Below are 25,402 nucleotides of genomic sequence, written 5' to 3'. Positions count from 1 at the left end.
GTTTTTTCCCAGAAGTCTCTGTAATATTGTGGAGTTAGATAAAATTAGCACCCTGTCATCTGCATTGGAAGACATTCCATCTGGGGTTTAATTTTCATGATCATACACAGAGAATCCTTTTTCAGCTTGAACTTTGCCTTGTATCTCCTCCATCTCCCAAAGTAGAGAAACTTTTTGACAAGTATATCTCCCTATTTTATGTTTTATTTAACATTTGTTATTGTTATTGTTGAAGAAGTTTATTACTACTACTACAGATTTTAGCTAGCATTTATATAGTGCTAAGCCCTGTGCTACTATGTGCTTTATAGCAGTTATCTCACATGATCCTTACAATAGCCTTGGGAGATAGGTACTAGTATTATCCCCTTTTTACAGATGGGGAAACTGAGAAAGACAAAAAATTTGCCTAGGATCACTTAGCTGGTAAGTATCTGAAGTTGGATTTGAACTCAGTTCTTATTGACTCCAGGCTTGGTACTCTTATCTACCCTGAGCATGTGAAGATTTCTTCTAGCAGAATGGATAGATGACAACAGCTTGTGCCATTGTCCATGAAGGCAGCTGAAGCAGGTGCTGTGGAGCACTTAGAGCTTGATCAGACATTGAAGACACCAAGGTCATCCACTGCATCCTGGACCATTGCTAGTTGTCTTGATTTTTGTCTTGCCACTGAATTTTGATGACTCTGGAAGAGAGTGAAACTTATGACTTTGTACAGTTCTGCCTCACTTAAATCTGGTTCACTTGCAAGTCAAGACATCATCTTGTTATGTCATTGGTTCTCATCTAAAATGAAGGGTGAACTACAGTTTCTAAGATAAGACAGTTTAGTGAAAAATGCATTTAACTCAGAATCAGAGAGCCTTAGTTCAAATCTTAACTGCCATTTACTATTAGGTATATGTAGCTTTAGACAAACTATCTTACCTCCCTGAGAATCTATTTTCTCAGCTGTAAAAAATGAGGGAGTTGTAATAGATGACTTTTATCTCTTTAGCTTTGATGTATACATTTTCTGTTCAAATATTTACAAATGATTTGATCTTAGAGGTACATTGATTGTTTCATAAAATAGTTCTAGATGTTAGCTAAGATCTTTGTAACTCTAATTTTACATGTGTATCAGTCATATTGTCTTAGTTGCGTCTTTATAAATTAATAAGACCATTCCAGTTTAGTTTCCAGAGAACCTAAGTAAGGAAAAGGAAAAAAATTAAGACTTTAACCTATGCTTCAGCCCTCTTCCTAATATAAAGTATTATGGAAACTTCTGATCGGGAAAAGAGTCATTTATTCAATACATGTTAATTATGTATTGGGTACAGTGCTAAACTAAGCAGTTGGGAACAATGAAAAATAAAAATAGTCTTCAAGGAGCTTATGTTCTTTTTTCCCCCCTATATGTTTTAGTATAATTTTGTGGAATTCTATAAAATATATCATTAGCATTTTAATTTCCTTTGGGTTAAATAAGTTGAATTTTATAATTTTTCAAAGCTTCTTAGGGTATACTGCCAATCAGAAGCTTTATATAGCAATTTAGCAATTAGATAAATAACATCTTTAGAATTTTTTCTTTTTTCTTTTAGAATAATTTTTCATTTTTGTGATTCTCTAGTTGAGAAGCATTGATTTCATTAATGTATTCCTGACTTATTCCCTCATTGCTGAATTTAAAACAAAAATGGAAGCTTCCATTGAATCAAAGAAACATATTCATGGAAAACAAATTTACACATCACTTCTCACATTGTCATACATATCTCATTTTGCATGTTGGTTAGTTTGCTTCATCATTAGTTCTGTGGAATCATGATTGGTTATTGCATTGATCAGGATTAAGTCATTCATCATTGTTTTTAGAGTGTTGTAGTCATCCTGTAAATTGTAATCCTGCTCTTGCTCCATTTGGGGAGGGGGTACATTCACACAAATATTCTCATATTTCTTTGAAATTCATCCCTTTCTTAATTTTTTATGGCATGGTAATATTCCATTACATGTATGTATCATAATTTAATTTAGTCATTACCCAATTGGTATTCCTCCCTTTGGTTTAGTTGTGAGTTCTTTTATTAGATAACACAACGTGCCACTGTAAATATTTTTATATGTTGTGTCTTTTCCCCTTGTTCTGATCTCTTTAGGATTAAAAACCTAATAGTGGTGTCAGTGAGTCAAAGGATGAGTACTGTTTAGTTTTTTTCTAGGGTATAGTTCCAAATTGTTTTCTACAAATAGGTGTACTATTTCACAGCTTCACTGATAGTTCATTGATCTCTTGTTTGCCTACAGCCCCTTTAACAATTGTCATTTTCATTGATATCATCCATGTCAATCTTATAGAAGTGAAGTAGAAACTCAGAATTTAGTTTACATTTATCTTGTTATTAGTGTTTTGAAATAATTTTTTTGTATTGTTCTTAAGCTTTCATTTCTTGTTTTGAGAACAGCCTGGTTATATCTGTGGACCATTTATCTCTTGATGAATGGTTCTGAAATTAGTTTTCTATGTATCTTGGATAGGAGACCTTTATCAAAGAAACAAGATGCAAAGGTTTTTCTAATGCACCATTTTCCTTCTAATTTTATATTTGCTTTTATTCTTAACAAATACCAAAATAGAATGAATATTTGCTTGTATATAATAGAATAGGAAAAAAAAAAGATTATCTGTAAAACTGGCAATCCCTATTATGTACCATTTGCTTCTCTTTTTAAGAGTATAATAAGATCAACCAGTAATTTTCAAAGCTGTCCTCCTTTTCTGGCCTCCTTTTTTGTTACTTTTCTCTCTCTTAAAAAAATAAAATAAATGCCTCAATGGCTGTTTTAAAAAAATTATCTCTATTCCTTTGTACTCTGGAGCAATAAACTAAAAATCCTTTATGTCTTCCCTCTTCTCCCCAAAAGAGCAAAACAAAGCTTTTTTTTTTTTTTTTTTTCTAATACAAATATACATAGTTGGAATGGTGCCTTTTGGCAGAGACATATCCCCTCAGTAGGGTGTCCAGGGACAATGGTTCTAAGATTGGAGGCTAAATTGAAGGCAAACAACTTATTAACATACTATCTTAAATTGGTAGAAAATGTGTACTCTAAGCAGTAGCAGCTTCTGTTTCCCACAAATATATTTAGTTTTAATAACTTTTCAGGCCTACTTAGAGTGCACAACTTAGAGTACACATTCTCTACCAATTTAAGATAGATAAATAATACCTTTTATGGAGTGGGGGTAATGTAGAGAAAGGGAGAGTAATTCAAGGGAAGAAAAGGAAATTTTGGAGCAAGATTTGCAATATAGCTAGCAGGATTTGTTATCAGAATGAGAAGACATTCTCTGTTCAAGGTAGAGATAAAGAGAAGTGAACAAATACTTTTAAAATTGTGAAAGAAGTCCTTTTAAACAAAACTTCAGAGTTGAGGTAAGCATTTAGACAAGGTTTCAAAAATTTCTTATTCTAGGACAACGAGTAGTTGTTATAACAGTGTATAAGACCATCTGATTTACATAGTTTGTTTTGTGTTATATGTTTCTTTTTCCTTTTCACTGTTTTCTGTCCACTATTAGTCATCAGGTGGTTGCAAACCACCTTCATCAAGATATTGCAAAATAATTATGGTTCTTATTTTTGGTTTAAATAAATCAAATTCCTACATTGACTATGTTTGAAAATGTATATCTCATTCTACATCTTGAATTCATCACTTCTCTCACAAGAACTTTTCCCTTTTGATTTTACGTGGATCAGTTTTGTGTAGAAATTTAATTTCATGTAATCAAAATTGTCCACTTTATCTTTGGTGATCCTCTCTATCTCTTGTCTCATCAAAAATTCTTCTCTTATCCATAGTTGTAAAAGTTATCTACTTTTCTGATTTTCCTGTTTATCAAAGATGTGACCTTTTACACTGAGATCATCTATTTGTTTGAAATTTATTGTTGAATGTAGTATGAAATGTTGGTCTTAACTTCATTTTTGACAGCCTGCTTTCTAATTTTCTCTTCCCATTTTTGTTGAACATAATTTCTTATTTGGTTAAACAAAAATACTTTTGCTAAAAACATAAAAATGAAGCTATTAAAAAAATAAAAAAAACCATAAAAATGCCCCATGATAGAAGCAGTTCCTAAATCTATTAAAAATATTTGAGGATGTAATTTTTATTTTATTTCAGTCATTCACTCAATATGGAATAAAACAATTTCTGTTTGTTCAAAGCCCTTTTACCTTTCTAGTCTTCTTCCATCTTGCCATTTATTCTTTGACCTGGTGACACTGAGCTTTTCACTTTTCCATGATCAAGAAATTTTGTATCTCAGCTTTGGACATTTTCTTTGGCTGGAAGATACCTGGAATGTTTTCCATCCTCATTTCCATTTTCCCCTCTTTCCTGGTTTCCTTCAAGTTCCAATTAGAACCTTATCTTTTACCTTTCTCAACCTTTCTTAATTCTAGTGCTTTCTCTCAGTTAATTATTTCCTATTTATTCCATATGTAACTTGTTTTTACATACTTGTTTGCTTTTTGTCTCTTCCAGTAGATTTTTAACTCCTTGAGGGTAATGGATTGTCTCGTGCCTCTTTTGTTTCCCTAGAATTTAGCACTTTGCCTACCATATAAAAGATGCTTAATAAATGTTTATTGACTGTCTAAAGAGAAAGAATTCTTCTAAGGAGATGACATTTAAAAAATTTAAATAAGAAATTTATTCTTTAAAAATTTTATTGATATAAAGTCACCATGATTTCTATATTCCTGCCCTCTTTCTTATCTAGTGAGTCATCTCCAGTAACAAAGAGTTAAAATCCTTTCAGTAGAACTAACATAAAATCAGTCTGACTGTGTTCATTTTCCTCCACCCATATTTCTCTAACTTTATAAACAAAGGAGGAAGAGATACATTTCCTCATCTATTTTTCAGTTCAAGCTTGGCCATCATAATTACACAGCATTCTTTTTTTTTTTTTTAAACTTACAAAGTCTCAGCATAGTTTTATACTTTTAATAGCTTTAAATAATTCTAATAACTTAAAATAAGAACTAAGACTTTTTGGATATTCTGTATAACTGCATCCTTTTCAATATTTATATTTATAATTTCATAAGGTTCTATAATATTTTTTTTTATATAACAGTTTGTTTAGCCATGCCTTATTTGATGAGCCTCTACTTGGTTTCTAGTTCCTACTACAGAAAGTGCTGCTATAAATAATTTTGCTATATATAGGATCTTTTGGTTTTTGATTTACTTAGGATATATGCTAATAGCAGGATTCCTAAGTCAAAAGATATGGACATTTCTGAGATAGGAAAAATATATTATATATATATATATGTGTGTGTATATGTGTGTGTGTGTGTGTGTGTGTATTTAACATAATCCAAAATTGCTTTGTAGAATTGTTTGAACAATTCATACTATCACCAACAATATATTAGTTTGTTTTTAGAATTAGAACTCACAGATGATATATTATGATAATTTTTTTTCAACAAGCTTGGTTTCTAGATAAATACACATCATCATGGATTTTTCTTTACCATTTCTACCCATTTGCTTATTTGTTGTTCAGTCATTTCAGTTGTGTCTATCTTCGTGATCCCATTTGGGGATTTCTTGACAAAGATAATGGAGTGTGTTGCCATTTCCTCCTTCAACCCATTTTACAGATGAGGAAACTGAGGCAAACAGGGTGAAGTGACTTGTCCAGAGTCACAGTAGTAAGTGTCTGAGGCCAGATTAGAATTCAGGATGATGCATCTTTCTGATTCCAAGCCTGGCATTCCATCTACTGGGTCACTTGACTAGCTCTCACATGTTGGTTAATCCTGAAATAATAATTTCCATAAAGTAAGCTATATATTATTATGAAATATGTCATAAATTTTACTATTCTGTAGCCTTTTAGTATTTTTACTTTCTTATCAAAGTTACGGCAGCCATCATTTACTTGTTACTAATTTGCTGTTTTACATTTTAACTGATTGACCTGGAATATAACATGAACAGTGTATTCTTTTCAGGGTGGAGAAGTTCATGATGGTTCTGAATTGATTGGCCCTGCTGAACCTTACACAGATTCCCTCGTTGACAGTTTTTCTGACTGTAGTACTGAAGGTTAGTAGATGCCTTTTTTCACAAATATTGTGTTACTAATTTGAGAAATTTGTAAATCATGAGTATGTAAATAGTGTCTGATCTTGCAAAGAGAAGCTGGGTCCAGATATTTGAGAGTATTTGGTGTCCCAAATACCTCACCTTTTCTAATTTTCATATTTTCCTCAAGTGATATGTTGCATTGCTGTCAGCCTTTGGAAAATCAAAGGTTTATAACCGGTCTATAGAAAATTTTCTCTCCATTGATAGTAATAGATAACGTTTCCATACAGCTTACAGGAATTGTGCTATGAACTTTATGATTGACATCTTATTGTTTCCTTACAACAACCCCAGGAAACAGGTGCTATTTTTTATTTTTACAAATGAGGAAACTGAGGCAAACAAGTGACTTATCTAGGGTCCCATAGTTGTTAAGAATCTGAGGCTGGATTAGAACTCAGATCTGCCCTTAGGCTCTTAATCTGGAGCAGATGTTTGGTAATTGGACCAAAGTTAGAAAAAGTGCTTTTGTGACCTGATTTTAACTCTTAGTCAAAGTGACCTTGGAAAATTCACTTAATCTCTCCGAGCCTCAATTTCCTCTGTTGTAAAACAAGGTTAATAATTTTCCTAAAAGGATATTTTGAGGATTGTGCTTTCCAAACTGTAGAGCCCTACATAACAGTAAGCTAATGTACAGTGGCATTTTGAATGCTTTAGCTTTGTAGACTTTATCACTTCAAATACACTTCTTGTAATAATTTTGTATTTTTAAGTTTTCTGAGGCCAATTCTTTAGCTTACAGTGTTGTGCTTCCTCTTTTGTAATTTTGTCAGTGTAGATAATACTTTTCTGTTACTCAATAGATAGTGTTTAAGCATTGCCTTTGTCAGAAAACCAAATAAATAAACAAGCAAATAAATAAATAAATATTACACTGCAGTCAGTTTGGTGGTGAGCCTTTTTTGAAATCAACCAGGTTGCTTTTCAGACACAATTCAGTAAACATTATTTGACTGATATATACAAAACAATGTTAAGGAGTTGGGGATACCAATACAAAAAATGGAATGATTCCTGCCCTCAAGGAGCTTACATGGTGGGGAGGATATAATATGTCTATAGCTATGTAATTATAAGGCTATTTAAATAGAGAAAGAGCACTAGTAACTTGGCAGATCAGCAAAAGTTTTCAAGTAGGTGGCATATAAACTAACTTTGAATAGAAGTGAAGCAGTCTGAATGTGGAGTTGAAGTGTTTTCCACATATGGAGATAACTTGTGTGAGGCACTGAAATTAGAGAGGGCATGCTGACTTTGGTAAATATGTACTGTGCCAGTTTGGCAGGATTGTGGAGTGTGTGAAGGGCCATTAGAAGAAATAGTCTGTACATACAAGTTGAAAGTCAGATTTTTGAAGACTTTTAAGTGCCAGGCTCACTCATTTGTATTTTAACTTCTTAGGGAATCACTGTAGGTTTTTGAACATTGGAGTAACATGATCAAAACTACCATAGGCAGATAATTGTAGCTATATCGAGTCAAGTAGCATTTATTAAGCACCAGCTGTGTGCTAAGCATTGTGCTAAGTTCTGGTAATATAAAGAAAGCAAATACAGACCTTGCCCTTAAGGAGCTCACAGTTTAATAGGGGAAACATCATGTAAATATATAAATAAGATTTAGGCAGTATAAAATGAAGATAATCTTCTGTACTCTGATCCTTTCAACTCTTGTCAGAGTTGGGCAGCAATATGAATTCTCTGCAATTATGGTTGGTCCTTGTGTTGATCACAATTCTTACTCTTTCAAGTTTCTGTGAAGCCATGGGTTTTAAAGGGTAGCAGTAGTTCATTTTGATTGGGAAGCCCTTTTGGAAAAGAGGTTAGAGTGCATGCTCCAAGGCAGGTGATGGGTATTTGTTATTGAGATTGAAGAAAGGCTTTTCCTGAATTAGGGATTTGTCTCCAAGGTTGAGTTGTATATGTAGGAATAATTATAAGAAGGAGAAAATTGGGTTAAAATATTGAAGAATAAAAGAAAAAGGTTTATGAATTCTCCATGTGCTCATAGTGACATTCTCCCCTCCCCCCCATTAGTACATAAAGTTTGGTTACAATCTTTCTAATTCTTACTTCCCTCAAATAATATTGAGATTCATGAGGTATAAAAAAATGCATCTGAAAATGATGTTAAACACACTTCGGTAATGCTTGGCTGCTTTCAGAGCTTTTATGGGTTTTGACTAATTAATCCTCCTGAAAGATTTGCAGTTGACAAATACAAATAGAAGTGTCAGATGGCCTGCAAATTCTGTGAAATGGCTTTTCAATATCCTGAGATTATCTGGCATGGTGGGCAAGTGAAAGATTTATTCTCAGACTCAAAGGTCTACAAATTTCAGAGAAATCAGAGGAAAAGGGCATCCAATAATAGAAGGACAGAAAAACTATAAGTCAAGCTCCACAGTTATGCAGGAAGTGAGTGCACCAAGTGGAGGTGGTTGGGGTTTAGAGACAAAGCTGTAATTCTTTCCAGAGCAATTCCTACTAGGTGAAGTATTATGAATGATGTTTTGAAAGTAGATTATGATTTTTCATATTTTTGATTGAGTGTGCAGATGGATCGAGAAAGAGGAGATAAACTAGTATGTGTCTGGCTAACCTTAACAGGCCTTCTTCTGTTTCAAGGACTCTCACTGCCTAGTCAGAATACAAGGGAAGTAGATCACCTTTCTATGATATTCAGAGAACAGCTGCTTGAAGCCAAGGGAGCATTATTTGTGATCATGTTTTAAAACAGACAAAATCAATAGGTACTGTTTTATCTTAAAATAAAAGTTTTCTGAGGAAAACGTACAAACTGATGACATTGAGGGCTTTGTGTTTCTCATTTAAAAATAATCATTGGAGAAGATCTTATAAGGCTTCTCATGGTTCTGTACTTTTAAAAAATTATTTAACTGATTTAATTCTCTTACATTTTAGACCTTTTTTGTGTCATTATTATTTATTTTCTTGTTAAGCTATTCTGTTTTTGCCAGACTAGTATGGATTGGTGTGTGTGTGTGTGTGTGTGTGTGTGTGTGTGTGTGTGTGTGTGTGTGTGAGAGAGAGAGAGAGAGAGAGAGAGAGAGAGAGAGAGAGAGAGTGCGAGAGAGAGAGAGAAATAATTTTGTATGTATAATAGAGTATATTTTTAGCATTAGTTTGGAAATAATTATGGACCATAAAAGGACTTTTCTCTTTCTTGAGTAGGTTCTCTCATTTGATAATTTCCTTTATCAAAAAATATTTATTAAATACCTAAATTCCTGTTTAACTTAGCAAAAAGTTCATTTTGAAAGCAAAAACTCTGAACTGTTCCCCAGAGTTTTAGTGCATTCCCTTTAGCCTCAAATTATTTTGTATTTACTCTATATATTATATTCTTAAATTATTTTTGTTCATAGTCTTTCCTCTTAATGGAATGTAAATTCCTTGAGGATAGGGATGCTTTTGGATTTTTCTTGACTTTCTCAACTTGCATAGTTCTGTTTCTGGGACATAAAAGGTAGGCATTAAGACAACTGTGATTTTTACAATTTAATAGGAAATCTTTGTATAAAGGGACACAAATCTATGGTTTCATAGTCATCAACTTTTAGAAATAATCTTATGTTTAAAAATGTGGAGTTCTTCACCCCATTTTCATAGTGGAACAAACATCCTATTACTTGGAGAGTTCAAGGATGAGTAACTTGTGATATTTTTAAAGATGTAATTCAAAGATAAATTAGTTATGTCATCTTATTTTCATTACCAGTCTTTGCCTTTCGGTAGAATTGAACTTAACTGCAAAGTTACCTGCATGATTTGTGGAAATGAGGCAGCTGTGATAAGAATGAAACATGAAAATGGTACTTCTTGACACATTTTCCCTCATCTGTTTGGTTGCTTTAAGGTTATAGGTTGCTTTATTGTCATGCTGGCCTTGTTATCAGAGCCTTTGATGTGTGTATAATCTCATCTGTTCACTTGTGTCATTTCCTCTCTCTAATACATTACTTGACTTCCTTTGCATTTTTGGAAAGGACATTTTCCAGGTGCATACATCAAAACAAAAGCTTGGGAAAATAGATGATCACCACTGCTACAGAAATGGGACTTATTCAGTTTTCCTTTGTAGCATTGTTAGAAGCATAGTAAATGTATTTAAATAGCTATTGATACAGCAAAGCTTGCCTGTCATTCCATAAATTGTTGATTAAGAACTACCAAAGTACCCATTGACACATTTCAATACTTGAGAAGGAAGTAGTAGTCTGTCATATGAATTAGATTTGAAAATGAAGACATTTATTTCAAGAATAGTTTCTTTTAGTATGGAACTCTGGGACTGAATGGGACTTGAAGAGATTATGTAGTATATTTTCCTGCCTGCAAGTTGGGACTATAGTTAAATCTATTATAGTTAAATTCTATTATGATGAATGCCTCTTCTATTTAGAATCTCCCTAGGGACATTTATAGAAAAATCTTGATATTATTTTGTTTTGAAAATATATTAGTATTAAACTATTTACTTTAAAAATTATTTTAGTGCTATTTTATTCTTGTTTCTAGTGATAGTAAGAAACTTTGGTTGCTTAGTTTACAAAGAAATATTTAATAGGATTAAAATGTGAATTATTTATTTGTATGTTAAAAGAAATTTCAAACTCAAGATATAGTAAAATAGCAAAAATATTTTAAAATATTTTTTAAAATAACAATATTTTTATGAATATTAGAAGTTAGTTATTATATCCACTAGGTGGCACTGTTAGAACTTTAAACTGACACCTTGGATTTTCCTGGTTTCTGTTGATTAGACCTTTTCAGTGGTATATCATTACTGAACTTGGAGTTACTATTCTCTTAGTTTTGACTTCTGTTGTCCATTGTCTCATATTATATATGACTTAAATGCTAAAGGAAATATTTAGATGGAAGTCTTCTCTGTTCAATATGACAGCTGCATCTAATGCCATAAATTGCAACCCATCCATGCCTTCGTGTCTTGTGGCTTTTTATCACATGAATTAAACTCCAGAGTTCCACCCAACATACTGTGTACTTTCTTCTAGATTTCATGATAGTACATGGATGTGAATGAAGCACACAGATTTTCTTTTTGTTGTTTCTCATTCTTATGTGACCAGTCTATCTTCTGTTCTGGTTGTAATTTCTCTCTGATATGTATGCATGTATGTAGGCATGCACGCATCTAGTGCATATGTATGCATACATATGTATATATGTATGTATGTATGTATACATGAACACAGATTATTCTTGCTTAGTTTTTTCTTTGCTTTTTGTTGACTTTGGATGGATTCTCAACTTTAATTGTTTGGAGACTAGTGGAACTGAGAGAAGTACAGAGATAAGATATGGACTGGTTTTTACTTCATCAAGGATAATATTGTATTTATTTGAAATATATGACAAACTATAAAAATAATCAGAATTAAAGGTAAAGTGATGAGTTCATAAGTGAAATATTGAGAGAGTGCTTTAAGAATTCAGAGAAAAAGGTGATCATTTCTGATTAAAGTTCAAAGGAGAATTTGTAGAGGATGTAGTATTGAGATTGGGCCTTCATATTCAGGTAGGATAGTAAACAACAAGAATGGGATGGGTTAGGTTGGAGAATATTATGTGTAAGGTTCTTTGCAAACTAAATTATATAAATGTTAGCTGATTTTATGTAATGTATACATATATATATATACACACACATATATATATATATATACACACATATATATATATATATAAAATTATATACACAATTATGTAAATGTTGATATTGGTGCAGGGGGATTATAATGGACAGAGGGCTGGCCTTGGAAGCATTGAAGACCTGGTCTCACTTCTGACACATTGATGTGACTGTGGGCATAACATTTAACTATTAGTGCTACTGGCAACTCTTTTAAAACTATATATTGCAGAACAAAGCTGATATTTATTAGAATAAAGAGTTTTCTTTTTGAGGTTTTCTATAGCAACAATCATGGGTCATCTATTCCATTTCACACATAAAAGGGGAAACTCCATCAGAAAATCCCTGCTGAGTGATCTTTGAAGACCTTTGAGGAGAAAGACGCTAATGTCTATCTATAGAGGCAGACTATCCTACTTTTGGCTGATTCTAATTATTGCTAAGTTTTTCTTGACAATGAGTAAAATATTTGTCCCCTTGCAAAATCCACCCATTATTTCTGGTATTTTGTTTTCTGGGGCAGTGGAACAAAGTTCTCTATCACAGCCATTTAGATCTTTGAAGACAACTATTATTTTCCCCTCTTCTCTCCTTAATCCAAACTAAACATAATTAATTCCTTTTCTGATGTTCACATTATGTAGATTCAAGAACCTTCACCATTCTGATTGTCCTATGGATACTCTATGACTTATTATTGTCCTCTTTAAATGAAAACTGTTTTAAATGAGGTGTGATGAAGGCAAAATATAGTGAGACCACCAATTCCCTATTTCAGGAAGGCAAAATATAGTGAGACCATTAATTCCCTATTTCAGGAAACAGCCCAAGATTTCATTAGTTTTCCTGGCTGCCACAACTAATATCTTTGTATAAAAAGTGTTGTGAATATTGGAATATGAGTTTATAAAATCTATTGTTAGAATAAGTTAAAGGAAGCTTCATGGAATTTAATCGTTTTTCTACAATTTTAGAACTTGGAGAAATTTTAGAGATTATGTAGCCCAAACTTATGAGAAAACCTAGCTTCAGAGATGTTAAATTACTATTAAAAGTCACAAAATTATTGATGGAACTATTAAGCATTGTTTTGAAGTAAAAGAATACTGTTTACTGAAGTGAAGGAGAGGTTTGTTTTTGAAAGAGAACCACAGAATGGTAGTGAATAAGTTGTGTCCAAGGAACAGTTTACAAGGTTGTTTGGAGTAAATATGTAAAGCAGAGAATAGCAGGGTATGATGCTAAGTAAATAAAAAGAGGCAGGTTGATAAATATTCCTACAATTCTTGAAATTTGAATATGATTAGTGCTTATGGATATGGTGGATTAGACATGTGGTTTTTTTTTAAATTTTTGTTTCTTTGGTTTTTTTTTTTTTTTTTTTTTTTTTTTGATGTTCACTTTTCTCTCTGATATATATTAACTGTACCAGTATGTGTGGTGGAAATAGTGCTACACATAAAGTCTAAAGAAATGTGGTTCTAGATCCCACTTTTGGGATTTATTAGCAAGTAGGCCAAGGGCAAGTTTTTTAAAACTTCTCTGGGTTTCATTTTCTCTTCTATAAAATGCAAATAATATCTGCAACATTTACCTCGCAGGATTTTGTGAAGACTGAGAGAGTGTTTATAAAGTACTTTGCAAACCTCAAACCACCATATCAATTTCAGTTGTTATGATTAATTCCTATGTTTTGCCTCTGAATAGCCTAGGTAGTAGCATAGACTATTAAGTTCAGCGAAGGATATTTTTAAGGTATGAGGAAATATGTTAGTTTTCTTTCTTTCTTTCTTTTTTTTCCCCCGGATTTCAACTTAATCACATCTGTTTCTTAATTACACATACTATATTGTTAGTCAACTGAAAAAGAATTAACTATATTTTTTAGGCTTAGATCTTTAACCATTTTTTGAGAGCTGTATTTCTAGATTTACTCACATATCTTTTGCATTTGATATAGCCCATACATAGTATGTAGAATTTAACGCAGCAAAAAATAATATGTTACAAAGATTGTTCTATCTTATCGACAGTCCAACGACTGCCTAGGTTTCTTGCTTTGTATATGAATCATGATCCATTACTACAGGGAGAAGTAGAAACTCCCCTTGGCAGACTCTGGCAATAGTTGGAGCCCAGCAGGTGGTAAGTTCCTGAAGGTTATCAGCTAATACTAATACTACCATGTATTTTATGTACAGTCAATCATAGAAGACCACCTGTTGTTCCAAAGAAAACTGGTCTTTTTGACAGGTGGCCTTCAAATACAGATTCCTGATAGTTTATAGTATGAAATCTGCACTATGACAATTCACCTTTTTAGGTTGGTGTCTTTCCTTTAGAGGTGATCTCCTAGACAGATTTCACAGTACTACCTTACTCTGAGGAGTTCAAAGCACTGAAGGTGAGGGCAGATAGGTGAACTGGGATGCTAAATAAAATCCCTCATCTCTGCAGTGGCTTTTTTCATAAGTCACCTGGGGCCCTCTAATGGTCCTGAGACTTGAATCTCTGTGATTTGAACCTGGAGGCGGAACATTTTCGTAGAGGCCTTTGACATTTTCCCATGTTTCAGTTCCAAAAAGCCTTAGTTGTTTCTTTCTTTCTTTTTTTTTTTTTTTAAACTTTCTGGTGATGGTGAAAGATGTATCTTTACTCTTCATGGTGAAGGTTGAAGACTCCTTTTTAAGTTTGGTTTGACCTCTAATTGGTTTGTACTTTTGCATACATTGTGTTTATGTTGTATACATAGTGTATTTTGTATATGCTATTAGATACTGACCTAGATAGCTTTGAATTCCAGGTGCTTGCTTTGAGTATCTCTTAATTCTTTCCTATAACAAACACCCTCTAATTCTCAGAGATGTGCTTTCTGACTCCTTAGTCTTTGCTTAGAGCATTGCATGATTTGCTTGCTCTATATCTTATCTGTTAACTGTTCTCCTACTTAAAATCTTCTAAATCACTCCTTCCATACACTACTTGTATACAAATCAAATTGAATAGTAAGATTATATTCTCTAGGAACTAATCCTCATGAATTTGGAAACAATTGACCAGTGAGTAGAAAAATAGAAAGTGAATGCTTATTTTTCAACTCAGTATAATTTTTACTGCTAATAGCAATCTTCTCTGCTGCTGCTGGAAAATACTCTGTATATGCTTATAAAGCTACTGACTGTGGGCAGTTCTGTTTTTACTATAATCATTTACTTTTCATATTCTTCTAATAGCAGATCCTCAAAATATTATTCCCTGTTTTCTTATTTTATAAATGCTTTCCTATACTTTTAGTTTTTTCTCTTGTGCATTCTAGATATCCTTCTGTATAAATGAATTAAAGAAACAAGTTTATTAAGTATTATCTATGTGCTGGACACTGTGCTAAGCACCGGGAATACAGATGTGACATTGTAACTGCTCTCAAGGGGCTTATATTCTGAAAAGAGGAGATAAAGAGTGGTACTCAGGGCAAGGAGTTTTGGTCTAGGGAGTAGTTGTAAAAGGTAATCACCATATCTTTTCCAGAAGCAAGTGTGGTATTGCTTTGATTCCTCTTCTTCGAGTATTGAGTAGAAAGTGTGTATATTTATGTGAGAAATAGACAAATGCCAGGACATTGATGTCACATTCTCTGCAAGTCACATGGCAGACTGTCTAGGCTGGGTGAGTGAAATATGAAGTGATCAGAAAGCATTTGTTAAGTGTTTTCTATGTGCCTGGTATTGTACTAACCTGAGTCAGGAGAGACAAAGAAATGTAAAAACAGTTCCTGTCCTCATGGAGTTCTCATCCTAATAGGGGTGATAACATAAAAATAACTGGAGGGGAGTTAACTTATAAAAATATAAAAGGTTTATACACATCTAGAATAGATGGGAGGAAATCACAGAAGAAAATACATTAAGAAATGGAAAGGCCTCCTACAGAAGATAGAATTTGAGATGAGACTAGGAAGATGTCAGGGAAACTATGAGGGGAAAGAGGGGTAAAATTTGGAATCTCTCAACAGTTAGGATTGCTCAGTCCCAGGTATAAAGTAGTAAGGTTTTATGATTAATTTTGATTAGTGTAGCTTGATCTTTTGTGTTTAAAAAGACACAGGCCTAATTTTTTGATAGTTCTAACCACCCATGTCCGACTATACAAAATGTTCCCTTTTCTTTCTTGCCTAGTGCTTTTAGCATTCTTTTATTTAGAACAGCCAAACTGTATTTCTTCTCTTCCCAATGCTCCCAGTTTGTGAAAAGTGTTTCTAATAAGTTTATTAGAGAAATTTTCCTAAGGAATTTTATTCATAGGTATTTTAATAATCTGTTTTGAACCAGTATACTGGTAATGGAATTAGTAAGTTTAGCAAAGTAAGAGGAAGTGACTATATCACTAGATTTTTGTGGTCAAAAGCCAAAAAACTGAGTATACATACCTTTGTCCTATTGCACTTTGGTATTATTGTACATGTTAAAAAGGAAAATTACCCAGGGCATGAAACAGGATCTTGTGATAGATGGTATTATAGTAACAGTGACAAGACACCGGAGAGTGGACAGAAGACCTTTAACTCAACATTTCCTTTCTTTTGTGGTTTGGTTGCAAACCAGAATATTATTGTTTCCCCCCGAACCTTGTATGTCCATTACTTTCAACAACTGCCCACAGGTTGTAAAAGGCCATTGTAAAAGGCACTAGTATGAGGAAATCAAATGGAAATTGATCTGTAGAAATGTTTTAAAAAACAATAAGTTTTCTGTCTCAAAGTTGTTTTTAATTCCTTAGTATGGTAGGTGGGCAATTTTGATGAGAAACTCCTTGGATTTTGCATAAAATTTTGATTATAAATTTCACTGGCCTAGAGTACCAAAAAAAAAAAAAAAAAAAAAAAGTGAATAGAACAAGATTTCTTTTTTTTTTTTTTCTTACCAGGATCTGATATTATAACAAAGTAATTTTTGAATCAGTGGAATTCTGTTGCTTTTATTTATTTTTTATTGTTACTTTATAATGAGAAAAAAGTTATATGTAGGTATTTTATAGACATTGGAAGGATCTTGTAAGAGAATAAACTGAAACTAAGAACATGATGTAGATTTTTTGACATTGCAAATAATTCATCTGAACTTTTGGTTTAGATGCAGTAACATATTCCTATCTTTAGAGTATTTTAAAAATATGCCTTTCTAAACTACTTGCTATGAAGTTAGTAATTTTAGTCCAGATATGCCAGTAACATTTTTTTTTTCCTCCTCTGGTCTTTTAGTTCGAAAAGATTTGAGTGGTCTTGATGATGTGACACTTACCAGTCAATCAGAAGGTGGAGGTGAGATCTTCTTTTGTAACAGACAGATTTTATTTGACTTTTTGCAGTGCTATCCTCTTTAAAATCTAAATATCACGGTCATTTTCTTTGCATATATTACTAAATCAAGTTTAGCTTGTATGTAAAATCTGGTAAAAATTTCAGCTTGCAATTATAGTTGGGATTTCTCAGAAAACTGTCAAATAATAATTTTAAGACAAGACCTTCAAGGCTAGAGGCTGGCATTGTTGCCTCTCTCATGACAGGCATCCCAAATTCTGCCTGGCATTTGTCCTGACTTTGTTTAGATTTGACAAGTAATTTCTTTTTCTGGAATGTTTTCTCATCTAAGAAATGGGAATTACTCTTCTTTCCCCTCTTCTTCCTTCCCCTTTTTCTCCCTTTCTTTCCTTCCCCTCTTTCTCTCCCTCCTCCTTCCTTTCTTTCTACCCCTTCCTCTTCCCTCTTCCCCTCTTCTTCCTTCCCTCCTGTTTCTTCTCTTTTTCTTTCCCCCTCTTCCTACTCCTTCTCCTTTTTCTTCATTCTTCTTCACTAGCTAGCATTTATTCAGCACTTTAAGATTTGAATAATGCTTTAAATATGTTATCTTATTTGATCCTCACAACTCTTTGAGATAAGAGGTATTATTAAACCAATTTTACCAGTGAGGAAACAGACTGAGGAAGATTAACTTAGCCAGTGTTGCATAACTAAATGTCTGAGGCAAGATTTGAATTCAGGTCTTTCTAACTCTGAAGGTCAACAGTATACTGTATCTTGGAATTTTAAAAAAGAGATCTTAGAATTTTTTATCTTGAGTTTTTATATAACTAATTTCTGATATATCCCTCTTTCCTCAGCCTCTAGTAATAGCTTGGGAAATCTTCATTAGTTACATTATTTTATCTATTTACAGAGGTAATGATACTAAATTTGTAATTCTAAATTAATTTCAAAAATAATTTTTATTTTCAAATGTGATATAAAATACAATGTCTTTTATTATCCTTCATTATGCCAACAGCTCAGATTTGCCTTAAAATTAATAGTTGCTCATCCTATTTTATTTACCAAGTTTACTATTTTTAAATAAAAATTTGTTGTATTTTAGCATATTTATCTTAGTGAAAGTAATCTGGAAGGTAGTTTGTTTTATATTTCTGGAGTTACTGGACTTCTTTTTTCATAAGAGAAAGGACAAAATTCAACATTGATACAGACAATTTGTACCAATAATTTTTTTTTTTTTTGGGAAACAATTAAAATTTTTTTTCTTATCACCTTCATTTATAAATATATTTCTATCCAGTGAATTGTTTCTTGCTCCAAAGGACAAAAATGAGGGGAAAAAAGCTAATCATTAAAGAAGTCTGACATTAAATGCAGTATTCCATACCTTTGGTTCCTCTGATTTTGTAAAGACTTGCTTAATTTGTGACCCTCCTTTCCTATCATTGCTTAATTTCTAATGTAGATAGCTAAATTGAACCTTCATGAAACCTGTCAAAATGAGAATTATAATTTGATGGAAAGCCTCCCAAACTACCATAAGGCCAGTTATGCAATTGTGAAAAAAGATTTTATTATTTTAATATATTTAATAAATGTAATATAATTAATAAAATATTAATAATTAATAATAAATTCAGGCACCATTTCTTGCATTTTAGGATATTTAGGCACAGAATTTTTATGACAGAACTGTGGTGAGATAGACAAAAGAATTAGAACTACCATTTTTAATCCTTTCTTTAGTTCACTGGGTTACATTTCCTCAGTTAAGGTGGAATATATAAGGTTATCTAAAAATATACCTATAAAGTATATATTACATATATTTATTGAGGGCTGGCACAGTCCAGTGTACTGAATTAGGATTTTTTAAAATCTTAATAGCTCCAGAGTAAAATAGATTTTTCTGCTAAAACTTTTCAGTTTGATATCAAAGCAAGTTCAATGACTTTCCACAAGCAAAAGAAATACCAATTACAGGTAGAAACTCAGGAAATCTTAGAACTAATTTCTGGTGGTGGGCTTTGGTAAAACAAAATTGCAACTGCTCTGATTGGTATGAGATAGCATATAGAATTAGCCAGGTGGTATAATTTTGGCTGCCATTTTTGCTCATATGTCTAGGTTTCTCCAGTGACAGTGATCTGATCTCTCTGACTGTTGATGTGGACTCCCTTGCTGAATTAGATGATGGAATGGCATCCAATCAAAATTCTCCCAGTAGAACTTTTGGTCTCAATCTTTCTCCAGAACCTTCAGTACCAGGAGCTGTTGCTTCAGATAAAGAAAGAAGCAAAACTGAGGAAGAGCGGGAAAGTCGTGGTCTCTTTGCTGGAAGCCTAAAATCCAGGCTTGGCAAAAAAGATTATTTGGAGAAGGCAGGTGAATTAATAAAGCAGGCTTTAAAGAAGGAGGAAGAGGAAGACTATGAAGCTGCTTCTAGTTTTTATAAAAGAGGAGTTGATCTGCTCTTGGAAGGTGTTCAAGGTATGTTTTTTTCCTAATTGGTGTATTTTGTGTATATACATGTGTATATATCTATGTATATATCTATATAATTCAAAAAATAATATCTTTAAATGTGTGTAATATTAATGTATTATTTTTATACTTATATAAACTATTAAAACTTAAAAATGATGCTATATGTGCCAGCCAGATACTTTCTATTTTCAGTCTAGTGTTATATATACAATAACCTTTGAAGTTTGGCATCAGAAACATTTGTTCCTAATTTTGATAATTGTAGTTAATGTAGGTCAGTCTAACATAACCAGAATTCTCTCTTTGGAAATTAGCATTTCTTCCAAATTGACCAATGTCTTTTCATAGTTATTTCTTTTGTGCAAAAACCACATGGATTCCGGAGCAGTTTTATCTTCTTGAGACTCCCCTTGCCCTGAGGCTTGTATTAAAAAAATGAAATTTAGAACTCTTGATCTATCTTTTTTTGCCTCATTAATTATATATTCCACAACTGGATAGTTTCCCAAGTTTCTGTGCTAAATCCTGTTCTTTCATTCTTCTTTGTAACCTCATCAGCTTCTATACATACATAATATATCTATAGTTATGTCATCTTTATATCTACTTTTATATCCATATCTTCATCTGTATATCTATAATCTGTCTGTACATCCCCCCTCCCTGTTAAGCTTCAGTTTCACATTACCAGTTTTGTATTGGGCATTTCAAACTAGATGTCTTGAGACAGAAAGATTTATCTTTCCACTGATCTTTTAAAAATAGTATCCATTCATTCATGTCCTGTATGTTTTTCCATATGATTAATTTGCCAGTCCTTTTTTGTCTTTATGAAAGATAGTCCTTTAGGTGAAAATTATTTTCCTTGTTTAAATTTTCTTCCTTTAAGAAAGAACAGTCTTTGTAGTTGAATTTCAAGTTCTATTGGTATGATCATTGGTAGGATTATTCTGAGAGCTTTGTTTTCAGTTACCAATCTTACAGTTAGGATTAGTCAGACACTATTATTATTAGCCTTTATTCAGTACTTAATGGGTGCTGTGTTGGAAATATAAAGAAAGGCAAAAACACAGTCTCTGCCATCAATGAGCTCACATAATAATGGGAGAGATAACATACAAACTACAACATTCATACTTGAAGGATGTAGCATAAAAGCTAAGTAATATGAGAGAGATCAGGGCCAGCAGAACAATCTTTTTGCCAAAGGTGGCTTTTGAACTGAATCTTGAGACTAGAAGGTGGTAGACATGACGAGGGAGAGCATTCCAGACATGGAGTCAGCAAGAAGGCCAGTCTTCATGGATTGTAACACAAGTGGAGAGGAGTAAATTGTAAGAAAATTTGAATAAAGACAAGTTGTGAAGGTCTTAAAAACCCAAGCAGAGAATTTTTTCCACTAAGGCATTTGCGGTTAAGTGACTTGCCCAGAGTCACACAGCTAGGAAGGGTTAAATGTCTGAGATCAGATTTGAATTCAGATCCTCCTGACTTCAGGTCTGGTGCTCTGTCCACTGTGCCACCTAGCTGCCCCCAAGAAGAGAATTTTATAGTTGATCCTGGAGGTAATGGGGATGTGCTTGAGTTTATTGACTAGGAAGTGAAATGGTCAGATTTGTGGCTTTAACTTGCCTGCCATCAGCAGGCTATTGCAGGAATCTATTTGAGGAAGTGTGATGAAGGCCTCTTAAATTAGCAACATTATAATTAAGAAATTTCTTTATAGTCTTAAACATTTTCTTTTTAAAGATGCAGAATTCTTTGAAAGAGATGACGAGAAAAATGGGAGGGAAAAATAGTTACATCTTTCTCCCTCTATAATTTTCTTCTTTACCTTATTATGAGTCAGTTCATTGCCTTTGAGTTTCATTACTTTCTATCTTGTTCAGTGTCAATTTCTTTTTTGTCTTCAACTTTCATTTGATGCTTTTTTAGTACTTGAAGTCAAATGAGATAAAATATATAAAGTTCTTTGCAAATCATAAAGTATTACATAAAGTTTAAGTTATAAAGTGGTTTATTATTATAAACAATATTATTATAACAAAAGTTATGAGGGGAGCTATTATCAACACATAAGCAGTTCTAGTGTTTGAAAAATAAAAGATTAATTTTGTTTAATTAACTACCAAACTATAATTTAACCAAAATAAAAACTTCTTTGATTTCAATATGCTATTTTGTTTATAATGTATAGTTTAGTAAATGTTATATTAAATGAATATTTTTGGTTTTTATTCATACTTGTGATTTTATTAGAATTTCCAGAGTAGAAAATCTTTCTATATATAAATTATTATAACCTAAAACTTATTTGAGTACTTATTTTGTGCTAACCTTGTGTTTGACACCATTAATAAGTTATTAATATAAATTAAATAAAATAAGGAAAATCTGATGAGAAAATAGTTACTATGTTCTTAAAAATCTGATGTTAGTAGTCACCGTTTTCTTGACTATGACAATAAAATGTTATTAATATATTGGAATTTTTTTTCATTGTATACTAGTTTAGTTAATATAATTTATACTATTTTGCATATTTAAGACAGGTATAAACCCAATATGATAATAACTCAACTATCTGTAATCAGTTTTTTTTGGACGTCTCACCTATCCAGAATGTAGTCAAGAATCTGTAAATAAGCATAAAAGGTTTCTAAGTAGCCAAAAATGATTCCTTAAACTAAATAAACTACATGAACTATATAGTTTGTGCACTTCCTTGTAATTATTATTTTATTATAAAAAAGAATAAACTTTCTTATTTGTTTCCAGATGCAAAATAAATTGGAAGTGGAAAGGAACTACTCTGTGAGGGCTTACTAGCAGCAGTGAGAAGTTACATCTATCAGTGTAATATTGAAGGAAGATATTAAAAAAAAACCTATTAAAAACAGACACAGAAATTTTAAAAGCTCAGAAATCTGGGGCTTTTAAGTGTGGAATTCCTAAATATGTCAGTATGCCTTGAGGATGTCATTGTATTACAGTTTGATAAACTGATGTACTTAGTGATGGTCCCATTATGAAATTCTTATGTGAAATGTTTCAGAATCAGTCAACAAGTATTTATTAATACCTACTACGTGCATTGTGCTAAGAGCTAGGAATAGAAAAATAAAGTATATCAAATCCTTATCCTTGATCAGTCAATACACTTTTTAAAGGACTCACTTTGTGCTAGGTACTGTACTCCAGATGAAAAGAGGCACCAACCTCCCTTTCCCCTCCACAAGCCAGTTCTGCCCTCAAGGAATTTATTCTAATGGAGGAAATAAACAAGTAAACACACATATACAAAACAAGCTACATATACTCTCACACACAGTAAATAGGAAAAACTTAATAGAAGGAAGGCAGTAGAATTTAGAGAATTTGGGAAAGGGTTATTTTAAAAGATGAGATTTTACCTGAGCCTTCAAGGAAGTCAGGGAAGTCAGTAGAAAGTATTGAGGAAGGAGAAGAAAGATTTGATAGTTTAGCTGGGGAGAACATGTACACATTATACAGCATTTTTTCAAAATAGATTCGAAGTGATGGAGGGAGGTATACCTGAATATGGGAGGTTTAGGAAAGATTTTATGTAAATTGGTTGTTGAGCTAATCCTTGAAGGAAACTAGACATTCTGAATTTCCTGTTTCTATACAAATTTTTTCTGTTCTTTATACAAAGAATGTTATATGTGAGGATTAGTAAGGAGGTCGATTTAGCAGTATTATAGTTGATGTGGAGGGTAGTAATATGTGTGTAATAAAGTTAAAAAGGTAGGGTGTCAGTCAGTTGATAGGTATTAAGCCAAATCAACAAGCATTTATTAAGCACCTGCTGTGCCAAGCACTGTGTTAAGCTCTGTGGATACAAAGAAAGTTAAAGCCATGGTTCCTGCTCAAATTCTAGTTGGTTGGAACCAAGTTGTGAATGGTTTTTAAAATGCTAAGTGGAAAAGGTTATATTTTATACTAGAGAAAATTAAGGACCGTTGGATCATATTGATTAGTGGAATGACACTAACAATTTACATTTTAGGAAAATCAGTTTGCTGTCATGTAGAGGATAGATTGGAGGCAGTATTGTCTAAATTTAAGGAAACTAATTAGGAGGCTATTCTGCTAGTCCAGGTGATAGGTGATGAGATCCTAAACTAGGATATTAATGGAGAGTTGAAGTAGAGGTTGTAGAAGTGGAGGTGACAAGGTTTGTCAGTTGAGTGGTTATGTGAGGTGAATGAGGAATTGTGGATAACACTGGGTTTTTGAGTTTGGATGATTGGAAGCATCATAGCATCCTTGATGGAAATAGTGAAGTTCAGAATAAATGTGGGTTTTGGGAAAAAGATAATGAGGTCAGTTTGCAGTGACTTTATCTTTTCTAGATCAGGTTATGAATTTAAGGATGTTGTTTTGCTATTATTTGTTATACTAAAGTCCTAATTTAAAAATATCAAATATATATTCAAGAGGGAATTTTTGTTATAAAATAATTTTTTTTCTTTTTAACAATTACCATTAAGAGCAGTTTTTTTAGTTCAAATTCAGACATTCTCAGAAGTAGCATGAGAAAGCCTCTATGTTTTGTAATAATATAGAAGTATTCTTTGCTCTGTCCTTATATCATCTGTTTTGCAGAGAGCTCTCTTTTTAAATTTTTTAAATATTAAATTGATTACTCTTGTAACAACTTGAAAAGCTGTAAATAAATTCTTACTCATATTTCTCCATATAAGTGAGCATCATTGTGTCTAGATAGCAGGAGGGGCCATATATTTTTTTTAAACTTTTGCAGACTCCTTCAATTTTACATCTGTTTAGCTATATCACGATAGAATCTGATGCATTTATTCCACATTGTCATTTTCATTAAGGAATTCATCTATTATATCGGAAATTTCTCTTTATATAGCTTTGCCATCAATAGGTAACAATCTCTTTATATCAATTTCCACAATATTATCACACATATGTAATCAAATGAGCCTCATTAGCTACATTTGTTGCTTCATTCATTTGCAAATGTAATAAAGATTTTATTTTATTAATTAATTGATCATCAGGATCTCCAACCTGATAGACATTTATTCTTCCTAATGTGTTATGGGTAGATAGAACTATTTGAAGTTGCTTTGTACGGTATTTAAAATTTTGTTTCAATTACATATATAACTTTATATTATCCAAGCAATTCTTTTGATGTCATAGACATGGTTTTTGAAAAAAAAATTGTTTACTTTTTCTATGGGGTTATTCTCTTGTTTTGTCAAAATACATGTACTCTTTAATGATTTTTCCTATTTTGTTATGTTTAAAGCAGTAAAGGCAGTTGTACAAAGCAAACACTATAATTTCTGTACTCCTTCAAATACCAGTATTTGGGAATTCCAATGATCAGGATACTGAGCTATGTTTTCTGGACATAGAGTTTTTCTTTTATGTATCAGTATTTCTACTACTTAAACTGTCTATTATTGTCGTGAGCCAGTTTTAGATATTTCAGTGAATTTTCTCCTCAAGTGGATTATTTGTGTTTTTATCATGTAACAATAATAATTTTCTTTTTTAAAATAATCACTCTTTTCAAAATATATGCAAAGATAGTTTTCAACATTCATCCTTGTAAAACCTCATGTTCCAAATTTTTCTCTCTCTCTTCATCCCACCCCCAACAATCATTTTCTAAAGTCATTATTATTATTCCTAATAAAAGATTGGGAAGAAATATAATTGTTGAAAATTAAATTTGTTTTTTTTTACTTT

The 25,402-nt window shown here is 32.4% G+C and overlaps 1 protein-coding gene across 2 annotated transcripts in view; it reads left to right on the top strand.

Moving 5' to 3' along the window:
* RPS6KC1 (ribosomal protein S6 kinase C1) overlaps positions 1–25,402 on the top strand; it is a 213,771-nt gene that overhangs the window by 66,477 nt on the left and 121,892 nt on the right. Inside the window, exons 5-7 of one of the 2 annotated variants that reach the window (XM_051998401.1) lie at positions 6,033–6,126; positions 17,114–17,173; positions 19,415–19,651. In XM_051998401.1, the coding sequence (XP_051854361.1) occupies positions 6,033–6,126; positions 17,114–17,173; positions 19,415–19,651 (391 nt within the window). Of the gene's footprint in view, positions 1–6,032; positions 6,127–17,113; positions 17,174–19,288; positions 19,652–25,402 lie in introns of both variants that reach the window. The other variant, XM_051998400.1, reaches the window with a different exon arrangement.

This window comes from Antechinus flavipes, chromosome 4 (genome assembly GCF_016432865.1).
Source record: "Antechinus flavipes isolate AdamAnt ecotype Samford, QLD, Australia chromosome 4, AdamAnt_v2, whole genome shotgun sequence".
NCBI lineage: Eukaryota > Metazoa > Chordata > Mammalia > Dasyuromorphia > Dasyuridae > Antechinus > Antechinus flavipes.
Note: the sequence above shows the minus strand (reverse complement) of the source record. Positions and strands in the feature narration are given on the sequence as shown.